The sequence below is a fragment of the Rhinopithecus bieti genome, unplaced genomic scaffold, assembly GCF_001698545.2.
Source record: "Rhinopithecus bieti isolate Rb0 unplaced genomic scaffold, ASM169854v2 scaffold_5750, whole genome shotgun sequence".
NCBI lineage: Eukaryota > Metazoa > Chordata > Mammalia > Primates > Cercopithecidae > Rhinopithecus > Rhinopithecus bieti.
In genome coordinates, this window is record NW_016805082.1 from 1,658,770 (window position 1) to 1,679,988 (window position 21,219).

The window sequence follows — 21,219 nt, forward strand, 5'->3', positions numbered from 1 at the left end:
GTTTCTGTTTAATGTTTATCACCTTTGCACCATCATAAATGTCAAAAAATCATGAATTGAACCGTTGTAAGTTGGAGACTATCTGTATACAGTCTTTCTAAAACATAAGGTACTTGAGGTCATGAATTCTGTCTTGTTTATCACTGTATTTCCAGAATAGAGTCTTGCAGATAGATGTTCAATAATATACACTGCATATATATTTTATATCTTCTGTACACTATTTTATAGCTTGACTATAGATACTTAAATGTATATATATCCTAATATCCTCTTTGCCTGTCTTCTAATATATATTATATTACTTACTATGCATATATGCCCTACCTGGATTTTATACCTTGTCTGCTATTAATGTGTACATGTATATCTCCTGCTTTATAATGTATACAATATATTGTGTAACTCTTTTCTTCACTATAACTTGTATGTGTGTGTATCTCCTACTTTATATATCTTTTGGTGGACTTTTTATCCAGAATTTTAACATCAACATTTCTGAATTCCTCAGATGTTCTTGAAAAGCGTAATTTTCAATCGTGTTCTCTCATTTGGATATGCCATATGTTTAACCTTTCACAATTTGCATATTTAATCTACGTATATGGTGGTATGGGGTCTTTCCTTTTTCCTTTTTTTGAGGCAGGGTTTCACTCTGTTACCCAGGCTGGAGGGCAGTGTCACAATCTTGGCTCCCTGCAACCTCTGCCTCCCAGGCTCAAGTGATTCTCCCACCTCAGCTCCCCAAGTAGCCAGCACCACTGGCACAAACCACAATGCCCAGCTAATTTTTTGTATTTTTGGTAGAGATGGGGTTTTGCCATGTTGCCTAGGCTGGTCTCAAACTCCTGAGCTCAGGCGATCCACCCACCTCAGCATCCCAAAGTGCTGGGATTACAGGTGTGAGCCACTGTGCCCGGCCTTCCTTTTCCGATTTTGAATATTACTATGAAGGCCATCCTTTTATGTGGAATCTAGATTATGTTTTTTATTACAGGATAATGACCTGGCAGTGAAATTCTGGAAATCTAAATTTTATTCTCAATATTAGACTACAATATCCAAATTACATTCCAGGTTGCGAAGTTTTATGCAATTCGCAGTCTCATCTGCTGAATATAAAAGTGCTCATTTTGTGGAATCCTAAAATTCTACATTAACTTTTAAAAATGTCTTTATAATTAGATAGGCAAACCAATAGATGTCTTTGGTTTTTTAAATTTGCAATTCTTATAAAATACATTTCTGAAGTCCTTTAATCATTCCCTTCATTCACCTTCCTCGAGTAATAAAATTTTACATGGTTTTCTAAATACATTTCTCAAGCTTCTCACCTCTATGTCATACCCAGGCCAACCTCACTTTGGTTTATCTTTCCTTACTTAATTATATACAGGAGAGACAGAGAATTACCATTTTAACTGTAAAGCAACTACAGTGCCCTTCAATGTGCAGGCACTTTGGAACCACTCTGACCTTGATTTGAAATGCAGCACTACCACTGCTAGTCTGTGGAACCCCGGCAACCTTGACTTTGTCCTTGGTACAAGGGGAATGGTAATTCTGTGCTTGTTAGAGCTCTTACAAGAATTAAATGAGACTGCTGGTAAAAGCCTCTTGAACAATGCCTAATGCCGAGTCTAAGTGTTATATTCCTTTTCCTCTCAAATTCATGTTAGGTCCATCTCAATCTTTGTGGCTCATTGTAGACCACATTTTATCTTTTATTACTGTTTCATGTAATAAAGCCTTGTATTTCTGTCTCCCATTCATTGTCCCTTTTTTTGTGTGTGTGTGAGACAGGGTCTCACTCTGTCACCCAGGCTGGAGTGCAGTGGCATGATCACAGCTCACTGCAGCCTCAGCCTTCCTGGGCTGAAGCAATCCTCCTGCCTTAGCTTCCCGAGTAGCTGGCACTACAGGCATGCACCACCACACCGAGCTAATTGTTTTTATACTTTTTGTAGACATGGGGTTTCACTGTGTTCCCCAGGCTGTTCTTGAACTCTCGAGTTCAAGTGATCTGTCTGCCTTAGCCTCCCAGACTGCTGAGATTACAGGCATGAGCCATCACACCTAGCCCATTGTCTTTAATAGTTTTACCCTGGGTACTGTTAGGTAGGACACTTTGAGACATGCTAGGTGATAGATAATACCTCTGTGTATGCATGCATGCACGCGCGCGAGCACACACATACATGCACACACACACTCGGCACTTACCTGGTTTAACTTACATTTAAGCTGCTCATGTTTTGTTCTCAGAAATACTCTTCCCTGTTGTTTAATCTCAATATATATGGAATTGTTTAAGTAAAGCAAATTTTAAGTAGTCAAGATAAACCAGAATATGAGTATTTGAATTAGGCTCTTTATTTCAAAAGCATATCCTTTGCTCAAATATTCTCCCCTTAATGCCTATTGGAATTTTTCTTTTAACTGTTTTTAGACTTTTGAGACATTACTGTTTTCTTTCATAGAAGTGTTGAAGTCCTTTCCTGTTAGTGTGTCTGCTGCAAGTAGAATGGCGTAACTTCAAAATGTTATTTGTTCCAGAAACTAGCTTTGGTGAAGGATTCACTTCTAATAAGTAATATTTCAACCTGTTAAGCAGGAAAAAAGTTTTCTTGGGTTTGTACAGTCCCTTTCTTCATTTTGCTATTGCAAACTTAAAAATTAATTAGTAGATTTTTATGTTCTATACTGCTCCATCATGTTTCTTTCTGTTAATATGTTGTGTTTTATTTTCAGAACACTGGAGTTCCTGATGAGACATTTGTCTCTTCTGGCTGACTATTGTTCCATCACAAATATGCATGCCAAAAATCTAGCAATTGTTTGGGCTCCAAACCTGTTAAGGTAATTTGCATATCACTTATGACTTTTAGTACAACTAATCCTAAATAAAAGGCTGATTCATCAGTGTTCCTTAAGGAAATTTTTAAAAGATAAAACAAATCTGTTCTTTTTATTTGCGTCTCCCTAAAACAGGCAGCTGGGCCTTACCTCAGGGACAGTAAAAGTATGATTTCTGGGGGCTGGGCATGATGGCTAACGCCTGTAATCCCAGCACTTTGGGAGGCCGAGGCAGGCGGATCATGAGGTCAGGAGATCGAGACCATCCTGGCTAACACGGTGAAACCCCATCTCTACTAAAATACAAAAAATTAGCCGAGCGTGGTGGCGGGCACCTGTAGTCCCAGCTACTTGGGAGGCTGAGGCAGGAGAATGGCGTGAACCTGGGAGGTGGAGCTTGCAGTGAGCCGAGATCGTGCCACTGCACTCCAGCCTGGGTGCCAGAGTGAGACTCGCTCTCAAAAAAAAGAAAAAAAGTATAATTTCTTCCTCTGTTTGTCTGTGATTTACACGTTTAAAAAGGCCCTTTACGAATGCTATCTTTACAACTCTGTGGTGAAAATGTTTACCTCACAGATCAAAACAGATAGAATCTGCCTGCTTCAGTGGAACAGCAGCTTTCATGGAAGTGAGAATTCAGTCTGTGGTTGTTGAGTTCATCCTGAATCACGTTGATGTGCTCTTCAGTGGCAAAATCAGCATGGTCATGCAAGAAGGGGCAGGTACGACTCAGATGGGTTCTTTCCCTACCAGGAGTGTGTGTCTGAACTTCTGAAGAAGTGGAAAACCACACATTTTTTATCGCAACAAAAAAAAACATGTCGCTGGTATAAGGCAGCTAATAATGTATGGCTGCTTACCAAAATGCACAATTTGACAGTTATTTTGTGTGTATGTAGTGAATACTACATATTAGACCTATTTTGATCTAAGTTCATGACACATTAAAAAACTTGTCATTCGTTATTGATGTGTATTAAAGTATAAAATGGAACAGAAGAAGAAAAATTCCTTCCAAAACTAAAAATATCTGAGTGATTGATCACCTTTCCTCATATCTTTTAAGAAAGGAAAACAGTTATTAAAGTTTATATGTGTGTATGTCACTGGTATGTCATCTTCAGTTTTTTATTTAATATAAAGCTTTTCTCATCTTTTAAGAAAGGAAAACAGTTATTAAAGAGTTTTATATGTGTGTATGTGTATCACTGGTATGTCATCTTCAGTTTTTTATTTATATAAAGCTTTTCTCATATCTTTTAAGAAAGGAAAAGAGTTATTAAAGAGTTTTATATGCATGTATGTGTGCCTCTGGTATGTCATCTTCAGTTTTTCATTTAATATAAAGCACTATGGGTTTTGCCATTTAAAATACTTGAAGCAAATTTGAAACAGCAGATAGGCAGAGAGATGGAGAGATAGTTACTAACCAATTGAATCCACTCACACATAGTTGACTCTCTTCATCACCTTCCTTTTCTTTTTGAAGCTTCTCTATCAAGACCCAAGTCCCTCCTGGTGTCCTCTCCATCCACCAAACTGCTGACATTGGAAGAGGCCCAGGCACGAACACAAGCTCAGGTCAATTCTCCAATTGTGACGGAAAATAAATATATTGAAGTAGGAGAAGGACCTGCTGCACTTCAGGGGAAATTTCATACCATAATTGAGTTCCCACTTGAAAGGTAAAATTTGTTAAATCCTATTTTAGGATATGATTTTCATAGCTATGTCTTTTAGTTTGCTTTTAACTTTGTGTTTTAGTATTACTCTATCGAATTCTAGGCTAATCCCAGAGAAACCTGTTTATTCGAATATGGATGATACTTACCACTTCATGGGGAATGATACAAATGATTCTTGCTTTACAACATCATGTAATTTTATAAAAGAAGAACGTCAGTTGTATAGGGAAAACTGTTTGGAAAAATGGGGATATACTGTCACTATATAGGGTTGATTTTTCTCTCTGAACTATGTTGTTTATAAATTTGTTTAGAAATAAGCTGTGTTGAACAGTTTATTCAGAAAGTCAGGAATGGACAGTGACTTGTTTGACATTGGTTCCACATTAAGGTTAGAAGAGATCAATAGTGCGGTCTCCCAACCAACAGCATCAGCATCACCTGGTGATAATTATTAGAAGTGCACATTGTCCAGTCGTCCAGTCACACCCTAGACCCACTGAATCAGAAACCCTGGGCGTGGGACCCAGCAATTGGTCATTCGTCTAACTTTCCAGGTGATGCTGATGTCTGTTAGGACTTGAGAACCACTGCAGCAGTTCACTCTTTCAATGTCCCTTCCAGCTCTGAAATTCTGTTACTCTAAAGAAATGATAATAACATGGTTTCTGTATCTTCTTTACTAGGTTATAGTAGGAAGACTAATGTATGTAAAAGTTATTTTTGATGTCTCTGCTACTCCTTTGGCTATTACACATGAATGTAAGGATTTTGATTCTCTGGATTGGGTAGTACTAATATAACTTTAGAATTTGTTCTTCCCGTATTTTAGTATACTCCTCTAACTTCCTTTCACTTCCTGTGACTAAAAACACTCTGTCAACGAAAAGTCGGAACATACTCTTTTACTTTGTCATCCTGAGTTTGTCTTCAGTATCTTGATTTTGTATTCTAGTTCCATAATTTTTTCAAAGATTTCTTTATGGAGTAGTAGTTAAGAGAGTAGATATTGGGTTGTAGATAGGCCTGGGTTCCAATTCTGACTCCATCATTTAATAGTTTTATAATGTTAAGGAAGTTATTTGAACTTCTTGGTGTCATAATTTCCTTGGCTGCAAAATGAGAGTAATAGCACCTACCTCATGTGGTTATATCTGATTTAAAGGAGATATTACATATAAGGCAGGTAGCACAGTACCTGGCATTGGGTATATGTTTGTTATTACTCTTAATCCTTGTCTTATTTTTTTTGCCTTTATTCTCTACTCACACCTAAATCATTTTCTTTAACTCTGTATTATTTTTGAACACTTAATATTTCCTATTCCCAGATACATCTTATCCCCACTTATTTTGCAGTTTGTGAGGTTGGATCCAAATATGAAGACATGTATAAAAATGATCTTTGTGAAAATAGTTACTAATCTAAAATCCGCATGTTTAATATTCATTTTCTGCTTTGGCTGCACTGTGTAGAGTGTGCTGTCTGGAAGGTGGATGTTTGCTTACTATTTCACTTAGGCCTCTCCAGGCTGTTTGGTTCTTTCTGTCATGTGTTCATTTCTTTTCTATAAGAAAAGACAGACCCATGGCTATCTTAATATTGATTGATTATTTTCTCTTTCATAGAAAGAGGCCTCAAAATAAGATGAAAAAGTCTCCTGTGGGTAGCTGGCGTTCTTTTTTCAACTTGGGGAAATCATCATCTGTTTCTAAACGAAAGCTGCAGCGGAATGAGAGTGAGCCTTCAGAGATGAAAGCCATGGCTCTGAAAGGTGAATGCCTGGGAGATTCTCACTTCTGATGCTGTCATGATGGTCTTTGGTTGCTCTGGGCACATTCTTCACATATTGTTATGATCTGCTTCCGTAACATGTTCACAGCTGTGTCACACATATGGAGTGTCTTCTTTCACCAATTCTTTATTCCTAAACTGAAAAGTAATATTATATAAATGATATATAAATATGTAGAAGTATGCAATTTCTTTTCTTAAGGAAACTATATATATAGTGTTAATGTGATTAAATTCCCATATACCTTGTATATTGTTGTAAATAAATACTGCTATGGTATCTAAATTTATCGATCTGTATTTTACAGATCTAAAAAAATTTCAAAACTGTGTTTCAACATACCTTTCAAGTTTATAACTCTTTTAGCTGAAGAAGGTATTATTTATTAGGAGTCTCATTAATAGAGTATTTTATTAGATCAAATAAATCTATTACTGTTGAAAACTGCTCTTTTAAAATAATTTAAAAGCCATGTTCTATTGATAGTAACAACTTCGGAATCTAGGAAGAATAGTAGTACTTTCTTCTTAGGTAGTGTTTGAAGTATAATGTTCAATTCATTTAATTCGTCATTCAGTTTGCAGTCATGTAGAGCACGTGCTAACTATTTTGATAGCAGGCTCTGCAGATAGAAAATTAAGGTACCACCTCTGCTTTCCAGATCAAATTGGGAAGTCATACGTGTAAGAAAGTAAATTTTAGCGCAGAATCATAGTTATTGAAATAGTGGTTTGGGCTAGGTACAATGGCTTACACTTACACTCCCAACATTTTGGGAGGCCAAGGCGGGAAGATCGCTTGAAGCCAGGAGTTCAAGACCAGCCTGGGCAACAAAGTGAGGCGTTGCATTACCAAAAAAAAAAAAAAGAAAAAGATAAATTGCAAATAAGCAAGGCTTGGTGGCACACACCTATAGTCTCAGCTACTCTAGAGGCTGAGGTAGGAGGATTGCTTGAGCCCAGGAGGTTGAGGCTGTGGTGAGCTATGGTTGTGCCATTGCACTCCAGCCTGGGCGACAAAGCGAGACATTGTCTCTTAAAAAATAAAAGAAATAGTTACATGAGATAGTTATAGTAGGAATTGTCAACTCTTGTAGACGAGGGGCTAGTGATTAGAAAATACAACCTTTGATATGGGTTGTCAAGGAGAAGTAGGGATTCACCTAACTGACAGGGGACTAAGAATGGTATTTCAAGAGATGGGAGCAGAGTGAAAAGAAGCCAGTTGAGGGCTGAATTTTGGAGAGAAACAATGTTTAAAGGTGAGAAAGGAAGAGTTGTCATGAGAGGAGAGTAAGAAGAAATGATTATAAAGGTAGGCAGAGAAAAAAAGATGCATGCTATCCTTAGCAGGGGAAGAAGGGGTTAAAAAGAAAGTGTTCATAGTGCTGCCAAGGGGTTAAAGAGGACGAAGATATTTAGCGAATAAGATTCACGTGTGTACGTAAAGTTACCTGTGTTCATATCCCAGAGTTCCTGTAACAAATTACCACAAGTCGAGTGGTAAAAAACACACAGATTTTTTTTTCCCTTGTGGCTCTGGAAGCTCAAAGTCTGAAATCAAGGTATCAGCAGGGCTGTGTTTGCTCCAAAGCCTCCAGGGAAACATCCTTCCTTGCCTTTCCTAGCTCCTGGTGCCTCCTGGCACTCCTTGACGTGTGGCAGCATCCCTCCAATCTCTGCCTCCATGTCCACATGGCTGTCTCTGTGTCTCTGTGTTTTCTTACAAGGACACCAGTCATTGGGTGTAAGCCCACTCTACATCCGGTATGATGTCATCTCAAGATACCATATTGGTCTTCAGGAAATGTGAAAGAAAGAAGCATCTTAGTTAATCTCTATGCTCAAATTCATAATCCTTTAGAAAAGAGATTTTTCACACGGGAAACCATTTAAGAACAGTATAACGCATTATATAATAGAATTCTAAATTGCTGTCAAAATGTACAGCTAATCACTCTCAAAAGTTTAAATGTATCAAGAAAAACACTGATCCCATTAACCACATATGTAACAAATAATAAATCTTCACACTATTTGTTTTTTATTCTTCAGGTGGCAGGGCAGAAGGAACCCTCCGTTCAGCTAAAAGTGAGGAGTCTCTTACGTCTCTCCATGCAGTTGATGGTAAGACTGAAAGCATCAGTCATTTTATTCTACAATGTATTGCATAAAAGAGTACTGCAATTGAGTTTATTTTCATATATCTGTGCTTAATAAGTAGGCTATTAATTCATTTCCTAGGAATACTAGTATCTATTTAGTATTATTCAGATTAAAATTCATTGATGCTTTCACATGGTAGCAGTCTTTAATCTTTTCATTTTGGCATGATTGCTATTCAGTTTACATAAAAATAGCTGAAATATTTCAAGTTAACCTATTTATATTTATTAATGTCAAGTGAAAACTTGTGTTTTACTATTTCCTTTAGATTTTACAATGGGAGCATAATTTTATAAAGTGTATAATTAAGCAGTTTTGATATTTAGATCAGTAGTCTTTTGTCTTGCAAATGGCTTAACCTGGTCTTAAATTTCATAGATTGGATTGATTACATGTGGTCCTCATTTACAAGGATAATTAGTACTTGGAGAAGGCAACTTAAGATAAATCTTTGGCCAGATGTGATGGCTCACGCCTGTAATCCCAGTACTTTGGGAGGCCGAGATGGGTGGATCACCTGAGGTCAGAAGTTCCAAACCAGCCTGGCCAATGTGGCGAAACCCCATCTCTACTAAAAGTACAAAAGTTAGCTGGGCATGGTGGCAGGTGCCTGTAATCCCAGCTACTTGGGAGGCTTAGGCAGGAGAATCGCCTGAACCCAGGAGGTGGAGGTTGCAGTGAGTCTAGATTGCACCACTGCATTCTAGCCTGGGTGACAAGAGTGAAACTCTGTCTCAAAAAAAAAAGAAAATCTTTTTAAAATAGGGACTAAAATTTCATGGTTAAGGGTGAAAAGAGGTTTGACTGCAGTGTAACTTAAAAAAGAAAACTAAAATTGTGCAAATAAGTTTATTTTCTCTCTTATTTAGCAAAAGTTAGATTATGGTTATATCTATGCACTAATTTTTAAAGAATTAAATGTCAATTTGGAAGAAGCTTTTTTTTTTTATAAAACTGTAATAGCATAATAGGACATTCTTCATTTATTTGAATTGAGTTTTGCCATTGCAGCAGAATTATAAAGAAAGTCCTTTTAAAAAAACTAACCAGCCGGGCACAGTGGCTCACGCCTGTAATCCCAGCACTTTGGGAGGCCGAGGTGGGCGGATCTTGAAGTCAAGAGATCGAGATCATCCTGGCCAACATGGTGAAACCCTGTCTCTACTGAAAGTACAAAAATTAGCTGGGCATGGTGGCGCTCGCCTGTAGTCCCAGCTACTCGGGAGGCTGAGGCAGGAGAATTGCTTGAACCCGGGAGGTGGAGGCTGCAGTGAGCCAACATGGTGCCACTGCACTTCAGCCTGGCGACAGAACGAGACTCCGTCTGAAAAAAAAAAAAAAACAGGAGCTACATTGATTTCCAAAGGGCTTTTCCTAATCCAATGATACTCAAGAACAAGTGACTTGCTCTTTTGAAATATCCTGAAGTATCATCATCTTGGTCAGCTTTCTCATCTTCATTTAATAACTCTTCTAACTGCCAGATCCTCACTGACCAGTGGCTTTGCTTTTGATTCCAGAAGTTCTTCCCCATCACTTTATCCGAGTGGCTGACATCATATGAATTTTCCAAGATTTTCAATTAAACTGGTCAAGATAACCTACAAAAACAATGCAGCAAGCTAGGTAGATACTAATCAGAAGATGTTTGTAAGGAATTAATTTTATGGGTAATCAGTACATTTGTGAATATATATATATATATATATTAGACAGAGTCTTGCTTTGTCACCCAGGTTGTAGTGCAGTGGCACAATTTTGGCTCACTGCAACCTCCAACTCCTGGTTTAAGTGATTATCTTGCTCAGCCTCCTGAATAGCTGGGACTACAGGCATGCGCCACCATGCCCGGCTAACTTTTGTATTTTTAGTAGATACGGGGTTTCGCCATTTGGGCCAGGCTAGTCTCGAACTCCTGACCTCAGGTGATCTGCCTGCCTCAGCTTCCCAAAGTGCTGGGATTACAGGCATGAGCCACTGTGCCCGACCAATATATTTATATTTATTAAGATAGTTTCTGCCTCTTTAAATTACTTTTTAACTATGGCCATTAAAATAATCCTAATACAATAGTTTCTTTTTTACCAGTTTGATATTTAGCAACATCGTAAAATTATGTAATACTCTCTGCCACTCTTGAGGACTCTGCTTGGGAAACTTAAAGCCTATTCTTAAGGAAAAAAAAGTGAGGTTCTTGTTTAGTATCTGAAAGGAATTTTTTACTAAATATACGTAAATACTTTATGGGATTGTGAAGATTTTTTAATTGAGAAGTTCAATTTATTTAGAAATTTGAATATTATAAGGATGTTTCCCCACAAAAAAAAAATCCATTTTGCTATTATAGATTCGAAACGCCACTCAAAGTGATTAATTCCTCCTCATAAGTCATATGAGGGCCAGTGATAAAACAAGACACAAAGAAATGAAAAGCTTGCCCAAAGTCACACCAGGAATCAGTGTTGGATTAGTCATAGAATCCAAGCATTCTGAGTTATTTTTCCTATCCAGACCATGAAATACTGCATTCGCCCTCTGATTCTATCACGTGTTCACTATTTAGCATTTGATTGGGGAGTTCTCTTATCTCAAGTTTAAATGATCTGTGTGCACTGAAAGAATTTTCAGAAAGAAAATGAGAAGTAATACTTCCTTCACCTAGACCGTAAGTTACTGCTGTGCTGAGTAGGTTACTTACCACAGCATTGTGTATCTAGGATGTTCATACTTTGACATTGTTACTCATTTTTTCCCAGGTGATTCTAAGCTCTTCCGACCCAGAAGACCCAGATCTTCCAGTGACGCACTGTCTGCCTCTTTTAATGGAGAAATGCTGGGGAACCGCTGTAACTCCTATGATAATCTGCCTCATGACAATGAGAGTGAGGAGGAAGGAGGGCTGCTTCATATCCCAGCCCTTATGTCTCCTCATTCAGCTGAGGATGTTGACTTGAGCCCACCAGACATTGGAGTAGCCAGCCTGGATTTTGATCCAATGTCATTTCAATGTAGTCCTCCTAAGGCCGAATCAGAATGTCTGGAGAGTGGTGCTTCCTTTTTAGATTCACCAGGATACTCCAAGGATAAAACAAGTGCCAATAAAAAGGATGCAGAAACAGGTGGTAGCCAATGTCAGACTCCAGGAAGCACAGCAAGCTCTGAACCTGTCTCTCCTCTTCAGGAGAAACTGAGTCCATTCTTTACCCTGGACTTGAGCCCAACTGAAGAGAAATCATCTAAGCCATCCTCCTTTACAGAAAAGGTCGTCTATGCTTTCTCTCCAAAGATAGGACGGAAATTAAGCAAATCACCTTCTATGAACATATCTGAGCCAATTTCAGTGAGCCTACCACCACGGGTGTCGGAAGTCGTTGCTACAGTCTCAAATACCACAGCTCAGAATGCATCATCTTCAACCTGGGACAAATGCATTGAAGAAAGAGATGCCACAAATAGATCCCCCACCCAGATAGTAAAGATGAAAACAAATGAGACAGATGCCCAAGAAGGATGTGAATCTGAAGTCCAGCCCCTGGACCAGGTGGCTGCTGAAGAAGTAGAGTTACCAGGGAAAGAGGATCAGTCTCTCTCAAGCAGTCAGAGTAAGGCTGTAGCTTCTGGACAGACTCAGACAGGTACCGTTTGTTTTCCTCCATTCTTTCTTTAAGTTAAGAGGGATCTTCAATCCTGTGTGCCATCTGTGCCTTTTAGGAGAGAAATTTGTGCACAGCTAGCCTTTAATCAAAGAGAATGCTTTTCTGGGTGATGCTGATGGCTCAAAGCCCTAAATTAAAAGCAATCAAACAAAACTCCCCAAAAGGGAGGGCCAATGGTCCTGCTTCACATCTTCACAAAAGTCCCCTTACCTCTTTGGACAGTGAGAATTCGTGGATAATTTTTGCACAACTGCGTAGCTCTTGATTCTGTTTTCTCTTCTAATAAAATATCTTTATTGTAGCCTTCCAAGTTAAGCCAGCCTACACCATCAAATGTAAAAACTGTTCATAATAACAGTCTGCAAGCACTTGAAGCTTGTTTTCTAAGCAATCTTTTCTGAGCCAGGTGAGGGATCTACTTTTTTTCCCCCCATCTCTGTAGCAATTCAGGAAGAGATTGCGGTCTTTATACACTGTTTGTTTTAGTTTTCCTTCTGAACCCGATGTGTTTTCTACAGCATTTGCATGTGGGATAGAAGATCATGGATTGCCATTTTGAAATATGGAAGGCACCTATTTTTTAGTGATCACATGGGGAGTGTTTGGCTTTCCATTTAGGATAACGTAAGCTACCTTTTCACTCTCATTTTTTTTCCCAATTTCCCACTAGGAGCAGTTACCCATGACCCCCCTCAGGATTCCGTTCCTGTCAGTTCTGTCTCTCTTATCCCACCACCACCGCCTCCGAAAAATGTTGCCCGAATGTTGGCGCTAGCATTAGCTGAGTCCGCACAGCAAGCCTCAACTCAGTCATTGAAGAGACCAGGGACCTCTCAGGCTGGGTATACAAATTATGGAGACATAGCAGTGGCTACAACTGAAGATAATCTGCCCAGTTCTTACTCAGCAGTTGCTCTAGATAAGGCCTATTTCCAAACCGATCGACCAGCAGAGCAGTTCCACCTCCAGAATAATGCACCAGGAAACTGTGACCATCCTCTACCAGAGACAACAGCTATTGGGGATCCTACCCATTCCAACACAACTGAGCCTGGGGAGCAATATCACCAAGTAGACTTAACAGGGAATCAGCCACATCAAACATATTTATCTGGGGACCCAGAAAAGGCCAGAATTACTTCAGTTCCCTTAGACTCAGAGAAGTCTGATGATCTTATAAGTTTCCCTGAAGACCAGTCTGGGAAGAGCAGTATGCCAGCTGTCTCCTTCTTGGATCAGGACCAGTCTCCACCCCGTTTCTACAGTGGAGATCAGCCTCCTTCTTATCTTGGTGCAAGTGTGGATAAACCCCATCACCCTTTAGAATTTGCAGACAAATCTCCCACTCCTCCTAATTTACCTAGGGATAAAATCTTCCTTCCTTCTGGGTCCCTTGCAGACAAATCACCCACACCTCCTAATTTACCTAGGAATAAAATCTATCCTCCTTCTGGGTCCCGCGAAGAGACTACCAGCACAGCCACCATGACATACATGACAACTTCTCCAGCAACAGCCCAAATGAACACCAAGGAAGCCAGCTGGGATGTGGCTGAACAACCCACCACTGCTGATGTTCCTGCTGCCACCCTTCAGCGCACGCACAGAACTAATCGTCCCCTTCCCCCTCCACCTTCCCAGAGATCTGCAGAGCAGCCACCAGTTGTGGGGCAGGTACAAGCAGCAACCAATATAGGATTAAATAATTCCCACAAGGTAAGAAGGGGAAGATGTCAGTGAGATGAAATATACTATTACCAAAGGTATGTCACTTTTCAGCAGGGTGTGTTGTTATCTTTGAGTCAGACACAACAATTGCTTTTAAGCCCTATGGCCGGTTTCCATGAAATAATTCCCATTTGAGGTTGGAGCCTGCCGTTACCTTGATGCTGGCTTTTCCCCAGGAAAGGAGTAGCTCCTAGATGACTATAGCTTAACTATACCTGCTCCCTTTTCTTCTAAAGTGTCTTGGTAGTTTATTCCTAGTAACACAAAGAGATCAGGATCAGATGAGACAAAGTGGGCTTTAAGGTTGTGGGTTTTTTTTTTTTTCCAACTCCATCACTGACTCATTGTGACTTTGGGCAAGTCATTTACCTACCCTCTGCCAATTATTCACAGTTACACAATGAAAATACTTCATTCTCAAAACATTCGTAAGACTGCCTGCCTTGCAGACTTTTTGCAAGTGTAAGAGATTATAGTACCTTGGGATTTTTGTTACTTTCCTAGCATTCACCAGCAGTGTGTCCCATAGTCAGGCACCTGTTTCAGTGAGAGAATGTAGTATGCAGAATGCTAAGGTTTCTTCCTGAATTTCCTCATATTTTAAGAAGTGCCACAGGTGGTTTTTCTTAATCACCTTGAACTATTAATAGGACTTCAGAGTTTAGACCTTAGTGGAGGGTGCTGTGTTCACTGCTTCTCAAGGATAGCATGTTTTCAGTATGAGGGTTATCTCTGGCCAGACTAAGGTGGAATCAAAGGTAGGAGAGAGGCAGTAGCCTCTGATTTGAAGATTGCTGTTCCCTGTTTTGAAGGCCTACAGCTGCTCACTGTGTACAACTGTGAATTTCAAAAGTCTCTCCAGATGACAGAATCAACTCTTAATTTAACAAAATGTGCTTGGTGTTGAGACTGAGCTAGACTAAGAGGCTGGGTATGTATTTTTAAGCTCTACAGTAGTACTCGATTAAACCTCTCTTGGTTTGTATATTAAAATCATGCCATAGGCCACCTCGCCTCGCATGTCAAACCTCTCATAAATTAGAAAACTTTGAATGGTTCTCCAGAGGTAATACTATATTTATACAAAATAGCAGCACAAGCCTTCTTTTCCTATCAGTGGGTACAGATTCATTGCAACCACATGGCTTGGGAAGGTTCAAGCTGCTACCCAACCAGCCTCAATTTGTGAGTTACAAATTTAATAGTAGTTGATTCATAGACGGAACAAAAAATAGACCCATAGTATTATCGTCTTTCAATAGGTTCAAGGAGTAGTTCCAGTTCCAGAGAGGCCACCTGAACCTCGAGCCGTGGATGACCCTGCGTCTGCCTTCATCAGTGACAGTGGTGCAGCTGCTGCTCAGTGTCCCATGGCTACAGCTGTCCAGCCAGGCCTGCCTGAGAAAGTGCGGGACGGTGCCCGGGCCCCGCTGCTGCACCTGCGTGCTGAGTCTGTCCCTGCACATCCCTGTGGCTTTCCAGCACCACTGCCCCCCACCAGGACAATGGAGAGTAAGATGGCTGCTGCCATACACTCCAGCAGTGCAGATGCCACCAGCAGTTCAAATTATCATTCCTTTGTCACCGCTTCATCCGCCTCTGTGGATGATGCATTGCCTTTACCACTTCCTGTCCCACAACCTAAGCATGCTTCTCAGAAAACAGTTTACTCCTCCTTTGCTAGGCCCGATGTCACCACTGAACCCTTTGGTCCAGAAAACTGTTTGCATTTCAGTATGACTCCAAACTGCCAATACCGTCCCCAGAGTGTACCTCCACATCACAGTAAATTGGAGCAGCACCAAGTGTATGGCGCCAGGTCAGAGCCACCAGCCTCCATGGGTCTTCGTTATAACACATATGTGGCCCCAGGAAGAAACGCATCTGGACACCATTCCAAGCCATGCAGCCGGATCGAGTATGTGTCGTCTCTGAGCTCCTCTGTTAGGAATACCTGTTACCCTGAAGACATTCCACCATACCCTACCATCCGGAGAGTGCAGTCTCTCCATGCTCCGCCGTCTTCCATGATTCGCTCTGTTCCCATTTCACGGACAGAAGTTCCCCCAGATGATGAGCCAGCCTACTGCCCAAGACCCCTGTACCAATATAAGCCATATCAGTCCTCGCAGGCCCGCTCCGATTATCATGTCACTCAGCTGCAGCCTTACTTTGAGAATGGCCGGGTCCACTACAGGTATAGCCCATATTCCAGTTCTTCTAGTTCCTATTACAGTCCAGATGGGGCCCTGTGTGATGTGGATGCCTATGGCACAGTCCAGTTGAGACCCCTTCACCGCCTTCCCAATCGAGACTTTGCTTTCTACAATCCTAGGCTGCAAGGAAAGAACTTGTACAGTTATGCTGGTTTGCCTCCACGTCCCCGGGCCAACGTGACTGGCTATTTCTCTCCCAACGACCACAATGTAGTCAACATGCCTCCAGCTGCTGATGTGAAGCACACCTACACCTCATGGGATCTTGAGGACATGGAAAAATACCGCATGCAGTCCATCCGGAGAGAGAGCCGTGCTCGGCAGAAGGTGAAAGGGCCTGTCATGTCCCAGTATGATAACATGACCCCGGCTGTGCAGGACGACTTGGGTGGGATCTATGTCATCCATCTGCGTAGTAAATCAGATCCTGGGAAAACTGGACTTCTCTCAGTGGCAGAAGGAAAGGAAAGCCGCCATGCAGCGAAGGCCATCAGTCCCGAGGGAGAGGACCGCTTCTACAGGAGGCATCCCGAGGCAGAGATGGACAGAGCCCACCACCACGGAGGCCACGGTAGCACGCAGCCGGAGAAGCCATCCCTGCCGCAGAAGCAGAGCAGCCTGAGGAGCAGGAAGCTTCCTGACATGGGCTGCAGTCTCCCTGAGCACAGGGCACACCAGGAAGCAAGCCATAGGCAGTTCTGTGAGTCAAAGAATGGGCCCCCTTATCCCCAGGGAGCTGGCCAGTTAGATTATGGTTCCAAAGGGATTCCAGACACTTCTGAGCCAGTCAGCTACCATAACTCTGGAGTAAAATATGCTGCATCCGGGCAAGAATCTTTAAGACTGAACCACAAAGAGGTGAGGCTCTCCAAAGAGATGGAGCGACCTTGGGCTAGGCAGCCTTCTGCCCCAGAGAAACACTCCAGAGACTGCTACAAGGAGGAAGAACACCTCACTCAGTCAATGGGCCCACCCCCTAAACCAGAGAGGAGTCATAGCCTCAAACTCCATCATACCCAGAACATGGAGAGGGACCCCAGTGTGCTGTACCAATACCAACCACACGGCAAGCGCCAGAGCAGTGTGGCTGTTGTGTCTCAGTATGATAACCTGGAAGATTACCACCCCCTGCCTCAGCACCAGCGGGGAGTCTTTGCAGGGGGCGGCATGGGGACGTATGTGCCCCCTGGCTTTCCCCATCCACAGAGCAGGACCTATGCTACAGCTTTGGGTCAAGGGGCCTTCCTGCCCACAGAGCTGTCCTTGCAGCATCCTGAAACACAGATCCGTGCAGAGTGAGCCCGGGAGCGATAGAGTTAAAGCAGCCTCTGCTGGACAGTGGACTGTTCTATTTTTTTCAGTAACCAAAAAGATTAAAAAAAAAACACACACACACAATACTATAAAACCCCTGGCCACATTTAAAAAAAGATAATAAAAGTAAACACATCACCATCTTTTTCCCCTTCCCTGCTTCATTACCACCTCTTCCATCTATAGACTTTGTCATTTTTGTCTTTAGAAAAGATCTGAAGGACGGTAAAACCCTGTGCTGAAACCCAGTAGAGAAACCTGTGGCAGGACACAGATCTAGGGCTAGCTTGAAAGAGCCTGAGGACTGCCTTTCACTGAATTTGAATTCAGTGCTGTCCTTTCTTCTTAGTATTTGCTGCATTTGAGAGCAGTTCACATCGATGTCCTGGTAAGCTTCTGCATTCCCTGTTGTGTTCCTGCTTCTCCATCAGTAGCTGCACAACTTGCCCAGATTGACACACTCTTCTCACTTCATTCGCCCCATCTGAGAAGGAGCTTGTGTTCAGTTAGAGTCGTCGAAAAATCCCTGATCCTTCAAGATCAGTCAGTCAGACAGCAACATTATAATTAAAAATAAGAAATTAAGACTTTAAATTAGACATTTGGTAGAGTCATCATAAAACACCAGACCACTTAGACTCAGGCTGAACCATACTTTTCTATTCTTATTTTCATCCTTGTTCCTCACGGTTCAATGAATGGGCTCATATCATGACAGAAGGGATTTTTAAAAGTTAGTATTTAAGGAAACTTCTTAGGTGGAAGATAGTAAAGTTCTTATTGTCAGTGAACTTTGTTAGCACCAGAAAACTCTTATTGATGCTTTTAATGCATTGCCTGCCTTCAGGTTTTCTTCTTACCCCACCCCTCAATAATGTTTGGTGAATTGTAATTCTAGTAAAACATGTCATACCATTGGTTTTCCTAAATTATCAGCTTTCTTTCATTGAAAAAGCCCAGCATGGTTTGACTGGATAGACACACATAATTTATTATGAATATAAATTTCCGTGTTTGTTTCTGTTTCTAAACCTGAGTACAGGATCCCTGGGAATTTAAGTAGCTACAAATTATCTATTACTAGACTGCAAGTTCCTGCAATAACTGCTTAGTACACAGCCCCATTTCATCAGTGGAGTTCTGGGCAGTTATCATTGCTGTCCTAAGCCATTACTGTCATTTGCTTACGCTGTACTTGTGTGGTCACAGTCTTGTAATTACCATCTACACCAGCATTTCAGGTATAGCTCTTTATAACTCTGGAGACATGTTAAACATGTTTAACACCTGCAACTTTTGAAAGTTGCATTCGTTATTAGAGTAGGAACTCTCTAGCCCAACTCCATTCTATGTTCTCAGCTCCCTCCACCCCACAAAATACATCAGACTAGCAAGGCAGTCCTATGTTTACAAAATGAGTTTAGATTGTCATTTCATTCCATAACTTAATAATACTCAAGTTTTATACATTCACATATTTTAAATGCTCAGTCTGTAAAAGACACTAGGAGAATTGCATTCCATTTATTGGATGGTTGCTGCTCTGGCTTTTTAGAACTTGAAATTTTTATTTAGAGCAGAGGAGGAAATCTTTTAAAAGGCTAAAATCATGCTGCTATTATTGCTGTGAAATTGTATAAAGATTAGGATTCATGCCCGTTTTTATTTTAAAAAATGTGCATTTTAAGGGTTTATATTTAGAGAAAGAAATAAAATGTTTTAAGAACAATACATTGATATGTGGGAATATTCTATAAGATTTTCTTTTGTTCCCTTAGAATTCACTGGAGGGATGCAGTAAAAACCGTAGTAGAAACCTTGAAACCACCCATATGTGAAAAGGTCTGGAAATTGAGGCCTCTACATTAAAAGTGCAGACCCAACTGGTATCTAGTCAAAGTGCTAGGAAACTTGTTAGGATACTTCCCTTTGGCACAAAAACACCCTGGGTGCTACATACAGGAGTTTGACCTTTGGTGAATATGTGGCACTAATTTTTTTTACCTTAATCGTATTTTTGTCAAATAGGCAACCCATTGCCCCTTGGAGACCACACCAGCCCTGTAAGTTCTCACCAGCAGCATGGAGGTTAGGAAGAGGGGCTGCTGTGACCAGGAGATACACGTGGCTTCAGTAACTGAGAGCCTAAAGGAAGTAACCCAGGGAGTCCGGTCCAGTTGTAATATTTGTGGATTTGTTGTCACACACATTGTTTAGTCCTGAAACTAAAGCCTTTTTTATAAATAGTAGGGTTAATTCCTGAAAACAATTGCTTTATTCATAAATGTCCTATGGGTTTAGAAATATCAGGTAAATATTTCGAATATAGAATGATGATTGCAATTACTGTTATAAGCGTGAAACACAAACTAGATCAAATCTAGAGTTACTTCATTTAATGCATGCGAGCAGCAGCCTGAACTTTGGATTCAGTTATTTGAGACACTTTTCCGGCATCTTTCCCTTTCTAACGTTGTGGGGTGGAAATCGGATGGCAAATCACTGTGAGCCGGATACCTCAGCACAGTCCACCGTGTGTGGCCTCGCAAATAGAGTAACTGAACGTTATTACTTTCCAATTTTGACACGGAGCATTATGATCAAGGAAGTGGAGCTGCCTTATACGTTAAACCCATAATTTAATCCTGTTGACATTTTCATAGCCCTGCCTCCGGATTTTATCTTTTTGGCAAAATTGTGATTCCACAGTTTGGTCTGATTGAAATAAATATTCCCTGGACGTCTGGCTAAAAAATTTGCTAACAATCCCAGAGGTGCCATTTTCTTACTAATAAATTTCATCTGAGCCTTATTTCTTACTATATTCAATTTCCTTTCAAACATACAAGTCCCTGGGATGGTCCCGCGTTTAGGGCCTGCATGTTTCTTACAATGGCAAAGCATTTTTTAAAATTTAGGGTCAGGTTGAAAAATTCTAGGACTAATTCTGTAGAGAGGAGGGACTGTTACTAACGTGAGTGGAGACAGAGGAGTAGGTTACCACATTTGGAGCAGTAATAGATGCAAACGATGTAAATTTGAAATTTGCCCCTTTAGTTAAAGAAGGAGCCTGCAAAGTTCATTTCTCTGTTTTCAGCCCTGTCAGTCACCCATTTCGTATGTTGGCAAAGTATTGCTTGAGCAGAATGTGTAAGAAAGTAATAATGAAAGTAAAAGTATGTCAGAGAGTTACTTCTTCCACATGGTTAGAGGCATGTGATTTTCAGCACTGTGTGTTACAGAAATGTCAGGAATGGTGTATTATAACGTGTGCAAGATAATGTCAGTGTGCACAGAGGGTTTTTCCTTATCTGATTAGTACTGTTAATGTTCAAAGAATAAAAATGGTTTTACAGTTTAGATTCTGAATAGCAAAACCTGATTTTTCAACCATGACCTGCATGAGAGAAGCATCCTAGGAAGTCTTAGATCATACTTTTGAGTTTTTAATTTTAATTTATATAGTGTTTTTTTATGTCTTAATATTTTTGTGAACTGGTGTAAATTGTTAATGCATATAAGCTTGTGTATTTTTGTAAATAGTTTTGTGATTTATTTCTTGCCCCATATGTAAATATTTAGAGTCTCATTTCTTGCAAACTTATTTGAAGCTGAGTTGTGGGTTTGGGTTTTGTTTGTTTCTTTGGTTGTGGGGTGGGGTGGGGGGTGGCAGGGGAGGGAAAAGGGGATTTTTTGTACCTGGAGATGGAGATATCTTGTGGTTTAAAGCAAATGTCCCACTGAAAGCGATTCGAATATCAACAGAATTATTTCAGGTTAAAACAGACTGCTTTGTGTATGTG

General features: G+C 40.6%; 1 protein-coding gene across 2 annotated transcripts in view; it reads left to right on the forward strand.

Annotated features, from left to right (window-relative positions):
* ARHGAP32 (Rho GTPase activating protein 32) overlaps positions 1 to 20,776 on the forward strand; it is a 173,354-nt gene extending 152,578 nt beyond the window's left edge. For both annotated transcript variants that reach the window (XM_017871179.1, XM_017871180.1), the window contains 8 exons: positions 2,752 to 2,859; positions 3,433 to 3,578; positions 4,346 to 4,541; positions 6,171 to 6,316; positions 8,392 to 8,463; positions 11,259 to 12,137; positions 12,829 to 13,874; positions 15,149 to 20,776. In XM_017871179.1, coding sequence (XP_017726668.1) covers positions 2,752 to 2,859; positions 3,433 to 3,578; positions 4,346 to 4,541; positions 6,171 to 6,316; positions 8,392 to 8,463; positions 11,259 to 12,137; positions 12,829 to 13,874; positions 15,149 to 17,401 — 4,846 coding nt within the window. In that variant the 3' untranslated portion in view covers positions 17,402 to 20,776. The remainder of the gene's footprint in view (positions 1 to 2,751; positions 2,860 to 3,432; positions 3,579 to 4,345; positions 4,542 to 6,170; positions 6,317 to 8,391; positions 8,464 to 11,258; positions 12,138 to 12,828; positions 13,875 to 15,148) is intronic.
* Positions 20,777 to 21,219: the final 443 nt, after the last annotated feature.